Source organism: Malaclemys terrapin, chromosome 4 (assembly GCF_027887155.1).
Source record: "Malaclemys terrapin pileata isolate rMalTer1 chromosome 4, rMalTer1.hap1, whole genome shotgun sequence".
In the NCBI taxonomy this organism is placed as follows: Eukaryota; Metazoa; Chordata; order Testudines; family Emydidae; genus Malaclemys; species Malaclemys terrapin.
In genome coordinates this window covers 12,949,487-12,966,822 of record NC_071508.1, presented here as the reverse complement: position 1 = coordinate 12,966,822, position 17,336 = coordinate 12,949,487, and the positions used below count along the sequence as shown (strand labels likewise).

Below are 17,336 nucleotides of genomic sequence, written 5' to 3'. Positions count from 1 at the left end.
GGGGTGGAGACTTTGGGGAGGGGGTGGAGTTGGGGCGGGGGCGGGGGCGGGGCCGGGGCCCCGTGGAGTGTCCTCCTTTCGGAGGCACAAAATATGGTAACCCTAATGAAATCCCTAGTTTATCAAGTAGGGACTTACATTTGTCAGATTGAAAGGAAAGAAAAAAAACCCAACCACTGGCACACAGCATGAAAAAAATCCGATTCCTGAGGTACTGGCTAATCTCTTCCTCAATCACTAGATGTACTAGCAAGTTCTCTGCAAATAGTAACAATCATCATATGTACAAAGTAATTATACAAACTGCATCCAAAGGAGACAGTTTGTCACAGTAATGGGTCACAGATTTCAGCTATTCCTGGTATTTTTCTAGGTCCCGCTTAAGTTTCTGAATCTCCAGATACAGTTTCTGTGCTTCCAGCAGGGGTCTCAGTTCTGTCAGAGACACACCACAGTGGAGAAACTTTACACTCTCGCGAACCATGTTGCACAGGGGAGACATTATTTACTTCTCCTGTAAAACAGAAACAGAGGGACTGTGATTACGCTCAAGACAAGGACCTATCCTCACAAGCATGCTTGGTCCTTTTTGATCTGAGCTATTATCCAGCGTGTTACATGTGTCTGTCTCATACAGTCTGTGTCTGACACATGATCCTGAAAGGTGTTGCACATTCTCAATTAGAGCTGGCCAGAAAATGAAAATTTCATGTGAAATATATTGTGCTTTTTAAATCAGTTTCTTCCTGACCCAGAACAAAACAAAAGTGACCCTGAAATTTTTCATGGAAAGGGATTTCAAGAAAAATTCTACTTCAAAAGACCCATATGAAGAAGTGGGTTTATTACTCAAGAAAATGTATGCCCTAATAAATCTGTTAGTCTTTAAGGTGCCCCCAGACTCCTCGTTTTTGTAGATACAGATTAACACAGCTACCCTCTGATACTTTTCATCCTGCGGGATGCCAAAGGCTTTGTTTAGATACCACCATAAGTTAGGGCATAGGTCAGGGCAGATCATGTGTACAAGTGCCAGGGCAGAGAGGACACCGGCAGTGGGCATCCCAGCTGGGAGTGTTTGGTCTGCTGCAAAGGAGGAATCTGCAGTGAGTTGGCCATTGACTCCACATATTTTCAATATTTAAGGGCTAAGATGTTAAATAGCCCCCAGGTCATTGCAATGGGCCCTCCACTCTTTTCCTATCTCAGTCATTCTAGTGTGATGAAGAAATGAATCACCTTTGCACTCACGGGCAGGTGCATCTCAGTGCAGAGTTCCCCCCTCACCAGCTATACATCGAATGGAGGATACTCCAACAACTGACCAACCATGGTCACATGAGTAGGTCACATTTGAGCCAACAAAGAAATAATTTTTCCAGCCGCGGTCATCCCGTCCATTAGAGATACGTGCAGGTGGCTCACAGGCTAGAATAAAAGGGGAAAATACAGCATTGACACAAAACGGGAAATTTCCTAAAAGAAGGGAGGCAGCATAAATACCAGGGGGTTTCCTGACACTACATTTCCAAAAAAAGGTGTTTGTAGAGGCACCAGTGTCTCATGCCTCTGACAATCTGCCAGCACTTTGTTAGTTAGCATCATACCCATGGCATTGGGAGAGCAAAGATAAAAACAGCAAAATGCAAAACACTCTTAAAATGGCTCTTTGACCTGTAGGGTCCCCAGGGATCGTTGTTCACATGCTGACAACACTGAATAACTGCACTGAATTACTGAGAATTACAGCCAGACCCTGAGAAGTACTGAAGGCCTGCCGCTCCCATCAACATCAACAGTAAGGTCCCCCTGCATGGCTCCCTGAGTCATTAAACTGGTCCTGCTACATCTGCACCACCAAATTCCAGATCTGAACCCCTTCCATAGCCACTGAGTTCTGCCAGAACCCCCTGAATGAACATGCCAAGCCTCCTCCAAGTTATGAAACCCTTCTGGAGTCCCCCGAGTTCCTCACCTATCCCCACTAGCTACTGAACTGTCCCACCACAGCACCCTCCCAGTATAATGAACCATCCTTTCCCCATATGTCCATCCCTCTCGAACTGGTGAGGAGGACGACTGTTTAGGGTGAAAGAAGGGGACAGAGCTGGTTCTAGAAGGCTATGTAATTTTTCATAGTGGTTAGTTTTAGTCTTCTGACACTGTTCTGGGATAGTCACACATTTCCGATGGTAGCCAGAGTGACGTGTAAAGCAGTCCCAGTGCTGCCCGTTGAAACAGGCCTACAGTTCTGAAAATGCTCGAGTAACTAATCATTCCAACAATAGATATTACCCCACCCCCCAGTCTCTCTAATCCCTCCTCTGGCTTTTTGAAAATTCAAGGATGCTTACATTTCTCTTTTCATGTGCTCAGTGTTTTGAGAATTGACCCAACACTGACGCGGATGCCAGAAGCATTTGTACCACTGCTCCCACTCAATGGTTGCACGGGGGGATGGCAACATTAATCTGTGACGGGATTGTCAAAGTTAGACTCATGACTCAGCTTGTCAAACCACTCTGTTTTATTAGCAGAGCGCTCTGCTAATAACACACACATAATGTGAGCCTCCATGCAAGATTCAAACAAACAGTCTTATTTATACAGATAAAAGGGTGCGAACTAAACAAAGGGACAGAGAGAGCAAAACTGTAGAATTTGCCTAGGGCACAATATGCATATCCTACTTCCTTATTAGCTCTTATCATCTAATGCTTCACCAAATCGCCCTTAAGTGGAGCAACTGATTAACAGTTAATGTCTACTTTCCTGCCACCTGGATTGCAACATTTCATACAGCATTCTTGAATTCATTCTATTTCTTTAATATAATTCATTTCACTTTCACAAAATCTTTATAATGGTCACAGTGAAGCTGGCTGCTAAGGGAGGCACAGAATCATTGTATGCTCTAGGCATCCCAGCCATCCTCTGTCTCACCCAGCATCATCTACACTTGGGACAATGTTGTCTGGTCTCTGGACCACTGGGGGAACAGGGCACTGTTAATCCATGGCAATCTTTCTGCAGAAGCCTTTTTAACTCAGGGCTCGTCCTTAAAGGTTTAGAGCATATTTATCTTCAAGAAATCTGAACTGCAAAAGGCATTTATTTGTACGGACATATAGTCCAGGCACTAACTCCAATAAACAGCATTCGTTAAATGCTGGCTAATGAAGAATAGATATAAAGTACTGGGAGACTTTATGGGAGACTGAAAATACTCCCACTCAGTTAATAAATCAGTTGCTGACAAGCAGATACTCTAGATGGGGTAAATACTAACCTGCAGGAAAGGAGAAAAGGATCTTCCTAAGGTATAGTCACTAGTTAAAGGTTTGGTATGTAATTGTGCTAAGAATGATGCAATGGGAGAGACCCCATACTTTCTATGTTTGGCAGGCATCCTTTGCTATCAACGGATTTGTACTTTGAAATCCAACAGCAAAGGAAAGCTGTGGTAACCTATCAGCAGCATGTGAAGGACCTGAGATGCTAAATTACATGCATAGCAAAGTCTGCTAAGAAAACAGAGAAACATCAGTTGGCAAACAAGTGGTGATGGTATGCCAAGGTAATCATGTCTACTGTAGAACTGGGAGCTAGATGTATTACACAATCTTAGTCCCACAGTAAATGAGAAAATTGCAGATAGGTGGGAGTCAGTCTATATGGTATCACAGCAATTGGAAAGTGAATTACATATCTACAAGGTATAGGCAGAGTTGGGAGAAGGTGTAGGGTTGGATGGAACAGAGACATGCTTTGTCCTTGTGGATTCATTTTTGCTTCCAAAGCGATGGAGGTAGAATTGTGGAAGACATTCCAGTAATCTGGAAAATTTGATTAAAAAGTAGCTAATACAAGCGTACAAATTGAAAGAGGTGAATCTTTATACGATTCCATTCTACAAATCAGATTAAATCCGGTAGCAGGGGAATACTTCATTCCATGAAGATCAAAGTGAAGAAGCACAAACACCAGGAAATTCAGCAGATGAGCTCTGCACTGGAGCTGGGGTGAATTTGCCTAATTCTATCAACAACATCTGTGAGAAATTCTATAGAGGTGCCTAGCAGAAGTAGTAAAACTAGAAACCAATCTGCAGACCATATTCTTAATTTTGCCATTAGGGAGAAAAGGCCCACAGGCAATACTCACTCACTATGTGCACGCCGATAGCCACAGAAGATAAAATTGCCTGTCATAGCTATCACACTGCCAGGACATCAGTCATTTAGGTCAGGGAGAATGTACCGCACATAGAATTGTAGGACTGGAAGGGACCTGGAGAGGTCATCTAGTCTAGTCCCCTGCACTCATGGCAGGACTGAGTATTATCTAGACAAACCCTGGGAGGTGTTTGTCTAAACTGCTCTTAAAAATCTCCAATAGAGATTCCACAACCTCCCTATGCAATTTATTCCGGTGCTTAACCACCCTGACAGTTAGGAAGTTTTTCCTAATGTCACGTCCAGCCTAAACCACCCTTGCTACAATTTAAGCCCATTGCTTTTTGTCCTATCCTCGGAGGTTAATGAGAACATTTTTTCTCCCTCCTCCTTGTAACAATCTTTTATGTACTTGAAAACTGTTATGTCCCCTCTCAGTCTTCTCTTCTCCAAACCCAATTATTTCAATCTTCCCTCTTAGGTCACGTTTTCTAGACCTTTAATCTTTTTTGTTGCTCTTCTCTGGACTTTCTCCAATTAGTCTTTCCTGAAAAGCAGTGCCCAGAACTGGACACAATACTCCAGTTTAGACCTAATCAGCATGGAGTAGAGTGGAAGAAATACTTCCCCCAAGGTTTCACACCCAGCACAATGTAGGGTGACCAGATCGCAAGAGTGAAATATCAGGACACATTGGGCAAGCGGAGGGAGGGGAGGGGAGAGGACGACAATGACAGACACAGGTGCACAGAGCCATGAGACGGGGCCCTAGGAAGCTGCGAGAGGGGTTGTACGGCCCCTGCTGCAGCCCGCACCACAAGCCACAGGACGAGGACACCTATTGAATTCAATGAGAATTTTGCATGTGAATTGATGTACCTAGTTCTGAGATTATAAAGCCAGAAGGGATCCGGTAATCACCTGGTCTCACCGCCTGTATAGCACAGACATAGAACTTTCCCAAAATAATTCCTAGAGGATAGCTTTTAGAAAAAGCTTTTAGATAAACACCATAACCCTTAGTATATTGTTAATCGTTAATTACTCTTACCATTGAAAAGGTATGCCTTATACCCAGTCTGAATTTGTATAGCTGCAACTTCCAACCGTTGGCTCATGCTCTACCTTTCTCTGCTAGACTGAAGTACCCATTATTAACTATTTGTTCCCCATGTAGATACTTACAGTCTATAACCAAGTCACTTCTTAACCTTCTTTTTGTTAAGCTAAATAGATTGAGGTCCTTGAGTCGATCACTATAAGGCATGTTTTATAATCCTTTAATCAGTCTTGTTACTCTTCTCTGAACACTCTCCAATTTATCAATATCTCCTTCTTAAATTGTGCACCCCAGAACTGGACACAGTATTCCAGCAAAAAGAACAGGAGTACTTGTGGCACCTTAGAGACTAACAAATTTATTAGAGCATAAGCTTTCGAGGGCTACTGCCCACTTCTTCGGATGCATATAGCGTGGAACATATATTGAGGGGATATATATACACTCATACAGAGAGCATGAACAGGTGGGAGTTGTCTTACCAACTCTGAGAGGCCAATTAAGTAAGAGGAAAAAAAATTTTTTTTTGCACCAGTGCCGAATACAGAGATAAAATAACCTCTCTATTCCTGCTTGAGATTCCCCTATTTAGGCATCTGGTCACCTTATTTCTGTAAGCATTTGCCCAGGTTTTTTTGTAAAAATCAAAACTGAACTGCCCCAGAAATTCTGGCATGTGGAATCATCGTGAAACTCGCATGGCTCCAACCCTGCTGATGAACCTTTAGATCCACTGCACAGACTTCTGCCACTTGAGCTAATGGAGTAAGTGATGGCAAAGGCAGTAGGTTGTCATCCTATATGTGATAGATCAGCTCTATAGGGGGATGAGACACTTTTTTTGCCACTGGGTTTCACAGATATCTGCTGACAGAAGAGGAACTGTGAAACTCAGGAATCCTGGGTCTATTCCAGGCTCCTGAATGGAGTAGTCAAAGACCCTTCTTCCCCATCCCCTCCAGTCTATGTCTATCCTATTGCTGTCTAACCCGCCCCAGCTCCTCATCTGATTTCAACTGCCCCCCACTACTGCTCTGGATTCCTTGTCCCAGTTTCCTGGTCCTGTCTCACTCTCCTCTCTCCCCGCCCCCATCCCTCAGATGGGATGTTCGTTCCAGACTGGCAAAATGATAAGGCTTCCCAACATTTCAACATTTCCCATTCTAAATTTTCGGTTGCTTAACTATAGGCTAGCTCTGCCTACAACAAAGCATATTCAGAACCTCTGATTAAAGAGATTATAAGTGTAGCAACCTCCATCATAGCTAGTCACCAAAGATTGAACCCGAGCCATCCAGACTTAAAAGCATGAGCTTCTACTACTTGAGTTCAAGATATAACTCCTTAGCTGGTAGCTATACAGTTATCCTCTAAAAATCCACCAGAGGAGGGCACAAAACACATGTTGGACAGTGAATTACAAAAGTGCCAAATATTATTATTAGACCTGCAATACTTTTCACAATGAACATCAGCGGAGGATAAACTGGGAGTTTAAGAATATTTGGAAAACAATTTTAGAATAATATTCAGTGCTGTGGTTTAAAAGAAAAAAAACCCTGTTAAAACTCATAACTTAGCAGTATTCAGTGTTGGAAAAAAAAAAAAACTTTTAGGAGCTATGGGATACAAGTTAAGAATGTTGAAACAGGAAGATGTTATGCTTAGTTACCACTTGGGCAAGGCGGCGTGCTATGTAATACTTGCAAGATTTCATTGTAATGTTTTACAATATATAGCAGCACAATGCTGATTCCATTGATATTGTTGAGCAATTCATGCTGATTTTATTTCAGCCCACATCTTAATAGTTTTGAATACTATAGATCACAATTTTCAGCTCAGTTGGTCTGAACATGCAGAGCTTTAAAACTGCTATGCTCTAAACTGTATATTAACTACAATTTTATAAACCTGCATGTCAGAGAACTGTGTGCCACTACTACTAGACAGTGGCACAAGGCAATTCAGTGTGAATCACAGCAAAGTAGGACTGGAAGGGACATCAACAGGTCATCTAGTCAAACCCCTGCACTGAGGCAGGACTGAGTAATAACAACACTAGACCATCCTTGACAGGTGTTTGTCTAACCTCTTAAAAAACTCCAATGACTGCTATTCCATAACCTCTCTAGGTAATTTGTCCAGTGCTTAACTACCTTTACAGTTAGGAAGTTTTTCCTAATGTCTAACCTAAATCTCCCTTGCTACAATTTAAGCCCATTGCTTCTTTTTCCTGCATGTCCTGAGTGAGACGGGGGTGAGTCCAGGCAGTGGGATTGGGGGGAGGTCGGTCAAGGAAGTCAGTGGGTGTGTGGGGATGGACCAGGGGAAGCAGGGTGCAGGAACTGAGGGGGACAGGACTGGGACTGGGGAAGTCAGGGGGGCTGAGGGGGATGGGATGGGACTGGGATGGGGGGAGCAGGGTAGGGGCTGAGGGGAGCATGAATGGGACAGGGTAGAGAGCTGTGTAGAGTGGGGCGGGGTGGGGTAGACAATGCGGCTGGGCTGGGGAGGGTCGGGGGGTTGGGGAGAGGGACAGGGTCTGGAGGGGATGAGAGAGGGGAGCAGGACTGTAATGGGGGGAAGTTGAGGGGGTGGGACAGCAGGGGGAGCGATGGGGGTGGAACGACGGGAGAGGCTGAAGAAGAGATTTGGGGTAGGGCAGGGACTGAGGGCAGTGGGTTCGGGGTGGGAGGTACAGGGGGGACTGCGGGGGAGGCTGAGGGAACAGGGTCAGGGTGGGGGCTGAGGGCAGTGGGTTGGATCTACACTGGCACCTCTCAGCATTGCTGTGCCGGGCGGCAGACCTGCGCCAGCGCTACCCTGGCAATGGAAGAGTCCTCAGTGGAAATGCAGACTTCATGACACAGACCCTCCTCGACACGTCAAACCTGATGCTGCTCTGGTCAGTCGCTAGGCTCTTGTCACTTTCAAACCCATGCAGGGTATCTGGCTCTTTTTCAGTTCTCAGGTTAAGAAAAGCCTCTGCATTTTGTGAGGGCTTCAGCATTCACATTCCTACTTCACAAACTGTCTGCCTGACACATTGCTCCCAGGGCATTCATCTTTATTCATTATCGGCAGGTCCATCAGATTAACGAGCAACACAATGGGGTCAAGGATTTTTAATGTTTCAAACCACTTTGGCCTCAACAGGGATAACAGCAAATCTGGACAGAGCAGATGTGTGTCAGGATAGGTTTGGGTATTTATTTATTTATTTATTTATTTAAAAGTGAAAATGTTTGGGTCTGAGCAAAGGCTGCAAACTTCCCTTTGGAAACCTTTGCTGATCTTTTGCCCCAGGGGCTAACGACAGCCTGGAATCCGGGACAGATTTCCACATCCATGCAGGGTGAGATGATGGGGGGAGGGGAGGGGAGGGACTGTGGGGGAGGCTGTTGGAACTGGGTCAGGGACTGAGGGCAGTGGATTGAGGGTGGGGGGCACAAGGGGGACACTGCGGGGGAGGATGAGGGAACAGGGTCAGGGTGGGGGCTGAGGGCAGTGAGTTGGGTGAGATGATCGGGGGGAGGGGAGGGACTGTGGGGGAGCCAGAGGGAACAGGGTCAGGGTGGGGGCTGAGGGCAGTGGATTGAGGGTGGGGGGCACAAGGGGGACACTGCGAGGGAGGCTGAGGGAACAGGATCAGGGTGGGGGCTGAGGGAAGTGGGTCTGAGGGGAGCCCCCCCAGAAGTACCTGCCAGGAGGCCAGGTGAGCCCAGCAGTGCTTACCTGGAGCGGCTCCCAGGAAGCATCCAGCAGACAGGTCCCGCTCTGGCTCCTAGCCTAGGGGGGTCGCGTCGCTGGCGGGTCGGGTCTGGTCACGTCAAGGGGGGCGGGGGGGACTCAGTCTCTCTGCCCACTGCTGGCGTCTACAAGCACCGCCCCCCCAGCATGCAGCCTCCCTGCCTCACTCCCTGTGTGCCTCGGGCTGCTGCTGCAATCGGTGGGGTCCTGCCGGCTGGGAGCTCAGCTGTGCAGCGCTGCCCCAGGGGCCCCCGAAGAACAAGTGAGTGGCGCCGCTGGCGCCGGCTTGCCGCGGTCCCCCGGATATCGGGACGCGGGACAAGTCCCCTAAAATCGGAACCGTCCCGTCAAAATCGGGACATCTGGTCTGATGTCAACAGGGCCTGGGTTTCACCCCGTGCTTCCTCCCACGTTTTATGGCCCAGACCCCCGTCTGCACGTTGTAAAATCCCCGCCCTTGGCGGGAGCCGGGAATGCGCCTGGCGCAAAGCTCACACTGAGGGGTGGCGCACGGGGCCCGTCTCGCCCTCCCCCGAGGGGCTGGGGGCAGCTGGGGCAGCAGCGCTAGTTCCTCTCACGCCTCCCGCGGAAAGCCCCCGCCTGGCACCGCCGCCTCGCGCTGGTCCCTCCCCCGGGGCGGAGGCGGCTGCCAGGATATCTCCGCCGGCCCCGGGAGCCCCGCACTTGCTGCTACCCAGCGGGGCAGGAGGATGCGCCGCGCCTTGCTCCTCCTCCGCCTGCTGGGCGGCTTCGCTGCGCTGTTGGCTGCTGCCGCCCGGGATGCAGGTGAGGGGCCGATGCTGGAGCCCTGCGCGTCCCTTTTGTCTACATTCAATAAATGACATGTGTCATGCCCTGTATGTCTACATTCCTCCAGCAACAAGGCAGCAAATTACACCTTGGTACAGTAATAAGGTTACATGTTTGTTCTTGTCACCTTTATAAGTGAATATAACTACACCCAGAGCCGTCCCTTGGGTACGGCGAATTGGGGCGACTGCTCCGGGCCCCGCAGGCTGGTGCAATTGGCCCGGCGCGGTCAGTCCCACCCCCCCTAGGGATGGCCCTGACTACACCTAAAAAACCTGCAATCTCATCTTCTGCAACTTACTTTCCTCCTCTTCTTGAAATATTGTTTTTGCTGATCTTTATTTCAGAGATCAGATGTGCATTCCCAGAAGTTCAAGGTGGCAAGAAGGCAGTAGCAGGAACTACATATCGATTTGGAACGAATGTTACTCTGGAATGTGACAACGGTTATGTGCTGGAAGGCAGCAGTCTGATACAGTGCCAACATGACTTTACCTGGGATCCTCCTGTACCAGTCTGTAGATCCAGTATGTATAGAATAAATGGGAAAAATCCATGCCCTGTCTTAGGTTTCCACCTAGTGGTCAAATGAAAATAGAGGTTGAAATGAGATTTGCCCTTTGCAGAATCTGCAACACAACCCCCCTGTCTATTTTGAGGCCTGCTTTACACAGAGATTTCCAACACTAGACAGATCTTTTTTTAAACCCAATTTAGTTAAACCGGTGCAAGTTTGTGTGCAGACAAGATAAAATGTTTCTTTGGCTGTGTAGACAGTACCTATCTAGGATAGAAAAGAGATTGTATGTAAGGTTTTCACATTTTTATTTGAACAAAGCTACACTGTTACACAAAATGAACTCAGTGTGTATATGTCTCCTGACTATATCTGCATCAGTTGTTTCACGACACACACAATGTAAAGACTAATTCCTGGTCCCCACACACAGTTGCAAGGGCTTAACTAAAGGTGCTGTTTTCTAATTTTTATTTAAAAAGCAGATTTAATCATACTAGTGCAACTTTGTATGTGGGCACTGAAAGGAATTCCAACCTGGCTTATATCAGTTTAGCCTACACCTATACATTATGAATGCAAGCTAAACTAATATAAGAATTTTCAGATATAAGCCTGCCCACACAGGGGCTTGCACCAGGTTAACTACATTGATTTAAAGTCTGATTTAACTTAAACCAGTGTGATTTATGTGTGTAGACAGGCCCTAAATATGGGAAGGTAAAAATCAAACTCTCTCAACTTGAGGCCTATCTAAAATGTAAGATGATGTCCTAATATGGTTTGAGTTTTTTGACTGTGTAGAGACCACCAATCAGTGTTACAACCATGGCTTTTGTTTTGCTGTGCTGATTGGCTCCCCGAGGGAGCTTTTCACGACAGTTATGTTATTCTGGGTAAAACTCACTGCATTTAGGTTGGAGTTTTCAAAATATGCCTAAGGGAATTAGGTGTTTCCTCAGGCATTTTTGGAAACCGCATACTTATTCTCTACTTAAAATGCTTAGAGAACTGCCTTTTACTGATAGGGAGAAACAACAACTTTGTCCTTCCAGCTTAACTCACTTGTGTGTGTGACGTGCTCCCAAGACCCTCACAGTTGATATGTGGTTGATTTAGCAGGTGAACTGAAAGAGATTATTTCTTGCTCAGCCACTCAATACTGTGCTGAGCTTTCTCCTGTGTTGGAAGAGGCAATTGGGTTACAGTGGTTTATCTCCCTTTAAAAGTTGCAAGGGCCTTTCTATATAGCTGGCAATATGGGGAGGACTTTTAATAAATGTTGCTTTCTAGCTGTCACCAATAAAATCTGTGACATGCCTGAGATACAGAAAATGTTTGGATAAATATTTGAGGAAATCAAATGGCTGTGATTCATTCATATTATAGTAGTTCAATTTTTTTCTTCCCTCTCCCCCCCATTCTAGGTTCCTATAACTTCATCTCAGTAGTCCTCGGTAAGTAGTTTACTAAAAAGACTTGGGGTCAGATTCACAGCTGGGGTAGATAGACAGATAGATGCTGATTTACCCTAGTTGAACATCTGGCCCATTGTTTCTAAACTTTCTTTATCGAGTCAGTTTCCCAGCTTTCAAACCTTTGCTTCTCCACAAGACTGCATGTGAACCAGAAAAAGTACAGTACCTCCATCATCAGACTCTTTAAAAACCTCACTTCCTGGTGGAGTTCCCTATGGTTTGAGATTCCATTGTCTAGAAACCAACAACTATTTTATGTCCAAAAACCGTATGCACCAAAGCCACTTGGACTAAGATTTTTGTCAGCTTTGTTAGCATTCTTCAATTTTGCTGCAGGGCTTCCTCTAGAGCACCTGGCACAGGTCTGGTCTACACTAAAATATTAGCTCGGTTTCACTGTCAGTAAGGGGTGTGAAAAATCCACACCTGAATGGAGTTGGTGAGCCGACCTACGTCCCTGCATAGACAGTGCAAGATCAATGGAAGAATTCTGCCATTGACCTGGCTACCACCTTTTGGGGAGTAAATTACTTACGCAAATGGGATAGGTAGCGTCTACACTAACGCGCTACAGCGGCGCAGTAGCTTGGGTTTTTCATATACTAGAACATAGTTGATTTCCTCATTTCAAGCAGTCTGAAGAGTTCTAGGTTTTAGACAGTGGGTTGTGAATGGTGACCCATTTGTGCATGATGTAAATCTCCTTTCGTTTGTGCCACTACGAATCCACATATTATATTTAAACACTAATAGATGGTCTTATTCACAGTGAACTTTTTGAATGCAGTAATGTTATGTTTTTGCCTAAAGATCAAAACCTGAGAAGAGTACAATATGAAATGTTAACTTTGTAAACACAGACAATAACTCAGGATTCAGAAACCCTTGTGGTACAGATAGAGGAATGCCTTCACCTCTTAACTTTGTTTGGGATTTTGTGAGTTAATTATAAATCTGCAAAGGCCAGTAATACTATTTCTGTGTTTCATAAGCCCATTTGTCCGACTAATTCAGTTCTCTTCTTGTTGTCTCTCAGGGATCGTAGGTGGCGTACTGCTGCTTCTCCTGGTTACCATCATTATCTGGAGGATTATGTCTAAGCAGAATGCAGGGTGAGGGATTTTTCTAAATTTCCATTCATTTCAATATGTGTATGAACTGTTCTTTGGTTCCACCATTTAATGCTGGCCAAACATTTCATTAAAAGAATCATGATCTCCATATGCAACAATGGGGCAAAAGAAATAGGTAATCACTAGTGTAATTTTGTGAGTCTGCAGGTGGTGATAGTTTAGTGTTCTTCACATACCAATCTTTATATATAATATTTAAAAAACTTCTCTCCCTCCTAGTCTCTTTGCTCTGGAAGAAGCATTATTATAATGTATTTTTACAAAAATAAACAAACCCAAAACATTCTTTTCTGTCACCAGGATATTAGCATGATACAAAGAAATAAGGCTCATGATGGATTTTTCCCCTTTAGATCCAAAAAGATTTTTTTCTTCTTCTCTGTAATAAATACTAACATTTGAAAAGAGGAGAAAAGGGATGTAAAAGTTGGGGGGGGGGGAGTTGTTGTTTTTTTTTTCCTTTTTCCCCTGCTGCTTTTTTACCTTTGAAATATCAGCGATGTAACATGGTTCTCTCAGGTTTTGTTGGAAGACTTTCTGGGACTAGGAATGGAAGTCTTGTTGAGAATGTGTATTTTGAGCCCTCAAACTTTAATTGCAGGGGCAGAAGGTGTTTAAAATTTACAAAAAAACAAAAACCCTTTCTCTCCCTTCTCCAAACTGTCAGACAATAGACTTAAATAGTTGTAAACAAAGTGTCTTAAAGAGTCTGGTCCAAAATCCTTTCCACTCTCTCACTTGCTCTATGTTCAGTTTCTTGCGATGTCCTACGGTAGCCTTATTATTTCTCTAGTTGCCAATAACTGAATTTCTAATAATAAAACCATTGAGGCTGCTCGGCTATGTAACAAAACAGCATTAAAGTGGAATAAGCCCCATTTTTTCCTATTTTGCATATCACCTTTAAATGAAGATTTCCCTCCCCACTTACACCAGCCCTCTTATATCAGAAGGCTTTAATATCAGAACCCTCCTCATCTTTCGTCTTGGTAAATTAATTAATCTTGGTGTCCTCTGATGTTATCAGTGAAACCTCAAATATCTTCAGAACAACTTTCCAAACTTCAACAGCCATAACACTCTAAAAAATTAGATTTGAGGCAAAATATAAATTTACTTCCAGTCTCTCCTTTTAAAAGAAACTAAATTAGAGTTTTCCTTTGAAAATGTAACTTTTATTTTTCTTCTCCACTGTTCAGCTATTACTATACACATGAAAACAACAAGAACCAGATGCCTTTAGCCCACATAACTGAACAAAAAATTTCATTTGCACCATAGCAGGTATGGGCTTATTTTAAATCACTTTCTTCAACGTAAAAATGTCAAAATTGTGGTGAATGATATCAGCTCTAACTTACTGTAATGCAGATACTCAGAGTGAGGCTTGAGAGCTGTAAGTGGCTCTTTAATGTGTCTCCTGTAGTTCTTTGCAGCACATAATATTAAAAGTTATTAACCAATCAGGATGCTTGTACTATGTTAGCCAATTACCAACTTGCACTTAGTTATTAACTTATTTGCTGTGAGAATAATAATAATTTTCTATTACTGTGGCTCCTTTGGGTAATGATGATTGCTAATTTGGCTCCTGAACCACAGAGATCTGAATCTTACTGCTCTAATGCAAAGACACTATGTTGAATGGAAAATTGACTACTTTTCTCCCAATCTTCTTGCTCCTCCGTTGCTTGAATAAAAATAGGGCCTGCTGTAACCACAAACACTGGTGGTTTGTCTAAGCTTTTGTTTGCAGCAAACGAGCAGATCACATTTGCAATGTCATACCCCATTTTTGGAAGCTAGAACAACAGAATCGGTTCTGAAGCATTACTTGCATATAATTGTGTTTCCATCTAGTACAAAGGAAGATGGAAATCATGGGTCAAATGTTACCTAGCTTTGAAACCATGTTTTGTTTGTAAAGTTGTGGGGAAATCTGCTCTCTATACAACGTACTTCTAACCACACTAGAAGAAGGCTCAAACAGTTCTTTGGGTCTGTCTGCTCAAATGCGTGTTGTGGTGGCTGCTCTGCTTTCAGTTTAATCCGCATTTAGTCCTGTGGCTGTCGCTGTCCATAATGCAAACCGACTTTTGCTGGTGTTGCTTCGCTTTAGAATGCTGACACTTAACACAATGGCACCAACAGCTATCTGCCTTTATCCTTCAAATATACCTACCACCTCATGAATGTGCATTATACAGTATGAAATACAGTCTGACATGAACAAGTTTACAATGTGCTATTTATTTTGACTTGTTGTAAACAGATTTTTTTTAAAAAAGTAGGCTGATCTGAGAATCTTTCCCCAGGAAATGTAAAATTTTCAAAAAGATGGCTTTTTGTCCAAGTGAAAGTAATAAAATTGCAATAAAATGTTTCTAAACATTGGTAGGAGCATAGAAGAACCTAGTTTTCTTTTAACATTGGTGTATCCCTTTCTGCAGGCAGGAAACCGCTTCTCTTCATGGTCGAGGATTTTGCCTGGAGAACATGGAAGCATTTCCTTCACTTTCTTTGTGGGTAATTTACCTTCTTGCAACGAAGTTCTCTAGGGGAAAATGCAAAGCCATAGCCTATAGCGGACGTTGTTACTGCAGCTGCTTCCATTAGATGCTTATAGCAGTTGAGTTCATTAAGTTCAACTTTACACAGCACCAGACTGTAGCTTTTAGGCCTCCTTCCTGCCCTCCTGCTGTTTGTCCATGAAAATACCTTGCATGCGGACTTCTGAGATGAACAAGACACGCTGCAGCATCAAGGATGCTTACTCCTCAGATTATGCTCTGGCCTTCTTTCCCTTTCATGGAAATCCTTGTTTCTGAGCAGTTGACTAAGTAATCTGTCACCTGGAGGAGGAGAAGACAAGGGCTGCTGAGCCTGCCTTGATTAGAAACTGCAAGCACAAGACTCTGAACTTCCTCCTGAGCACGCTTCATTGACTGCCACAGCTGTCTTCTGGAAACGTTTGGGAAGGTTGTGTGTGTGTGAAAGGAACCTTTAATTTTGAGGAGTTAATGGATTTTATAAAAAGGGCTTCATGTTGCTCTTCACACACATAGCACTTAATGTCCTTCACCTTATAGTAGAGATACAATCAACTTCTTTTACAACCCTTTGTAATTTTTAACCCATTTTGCCTTCAATATTTAATTTTTTCTTCTTGGGTCACTTACTTTAAAATAACTTAATAGGCATGAAACTACAGATTAAACTTTTTAAATACTGATTTTAAATCAAAAGCTTTCTTTAAAATGTTGTTTGGAATTTATAATATATTACTATAAGGGGGGGAAATATTTGTTTAGAAAGGAGATTTGTGAATTTACAGCAACACATCTTTAAAGACAATCTTGATAATTTTGTGATGCAAGATACTGATGACGCCTCCATCTTTGGAGACCTTGCCATATTTTTGAGCAGAGGTTCCTACGCTGAACTTCTAATCTGAACTACAATTAAAATAACCTGCACACAAAGTACTAGGTGAAGGGACTGATCTTGCAGTCCTGTAAAATAATCTCTCAATTGATTGAAGGCATTTGTGAATGCCAGCTACAGTACAAAGGTGTTATGACTCATCGTGTCCTTGATCCAGGGATTAAGAATGGGCAGTTTCACAAACCAGGTGTCAACTCCAGGACTCTTGTGCTACCAGGGGAAGACTTGTAACAATGACAGTGGGGTTGTCTGATAGTGGTAAGTAGCCTAATAGCTTTTTTACATGGGAAAATTGACTGGTATAACTATAGCAGAATAGCTGTTCTGGAACACATGTATTCCAGTATAACTCCCTCACGTGGACACACTATTCTGGAATAAAAGTGACTTTATTCTAGAATAATTGTTTACTTTCAAAGTAATTATTTTGAAATAAGAGGACTCTTCCACAATGAGTGTCCACGAGGGAATTATATCAAGAGTTATTCTGCTACAGCTATGCCAATCAATTTCCTCACACAGGCAAGCCCTAAGTGACATTTTTTTATGATTCAAAAATGAAACCCCAAAACTGTCAATTGAAACCAAAGACAGTAGATTTAAGTCTAAATGCTGGTCCCAGTGGAGTTACTGGCAAAACTCCCATTGATCTCACTGGGCTCAAGCGTTGGCCTTCAGTATGCAGCCTTTTCTTTCTATGCTTAATGCATCGAATCCATTGACTGTGCACTGTTTTCTATAAGCAACAATTAAGGACTCTAAAGTGCACCATACATTTTATAAGCATTTGGATTTACTTCAGACCTTACTATTCCTCTGGTGTTTACACAGTGTCCTAGGTTTGTGTGATGCTTTTGGCAAGTGAAACAGGTCTCTACACTGAAGAGCTCACAGACTAAGACATGCTGCATAGAAATGTCATCAGGCAATGGATGAGAGTCTCTAAACAAAAAAGCCTTTTACTAT

The 17,336-nt window shown here is 43.7% G+C and overlaps 1 protein-coding gene and 1 long non-coding RNA gene across 2 annotated transcripts; one reads left to right on the top strand and one right to left on the bottom strand.

Annotated features, from left to right (window-relative positions):
• Window positions 1–114: 114 nt before the first annotated feature.
• LOC128836544 (uncharacterized) lies at window positions 115–9,641 on the bottom strand. The gene is made up of 3 exons (XR_008444801.1): window positions 8,974–9,641; window positions 1,240–1,428; window positions 115–514 (listed from the first exon to the last, which is right to left on the bottom strand). It is a non-coding gene; the product is annotated as an uncharacterized LOC128836544 (long non-coding RNA).
• A 57-nt stretch (window positions 9,642–9,698) lies between these two features.
• LOC128835638 (complement receptor type 2-like) lies at window positions 9,699–16,126 on the top strand. The gene is made up of 6 exons (XM_054025219.1): window positions 9,699–9,774; window positions 10,146–10,325; window positions 11,743–11,772; window positions 12,830–12,905; window positions 14,126–14,210; window positions 15,377–16,126. The coding sequence occupies exons 1-5, from the start codon at window positions 9,699–9,701 to the stop codon at window positions 14,205–14,207; spliced, it is 444 nt and encodes a 147-aa protein (XP_053881194.1). The 3' UTR covers window positions 14,208–14,210; window positions 15,377–16,126.
• Window positions 16,127–17,336: the final 1,210 nt, after the last annotated feature.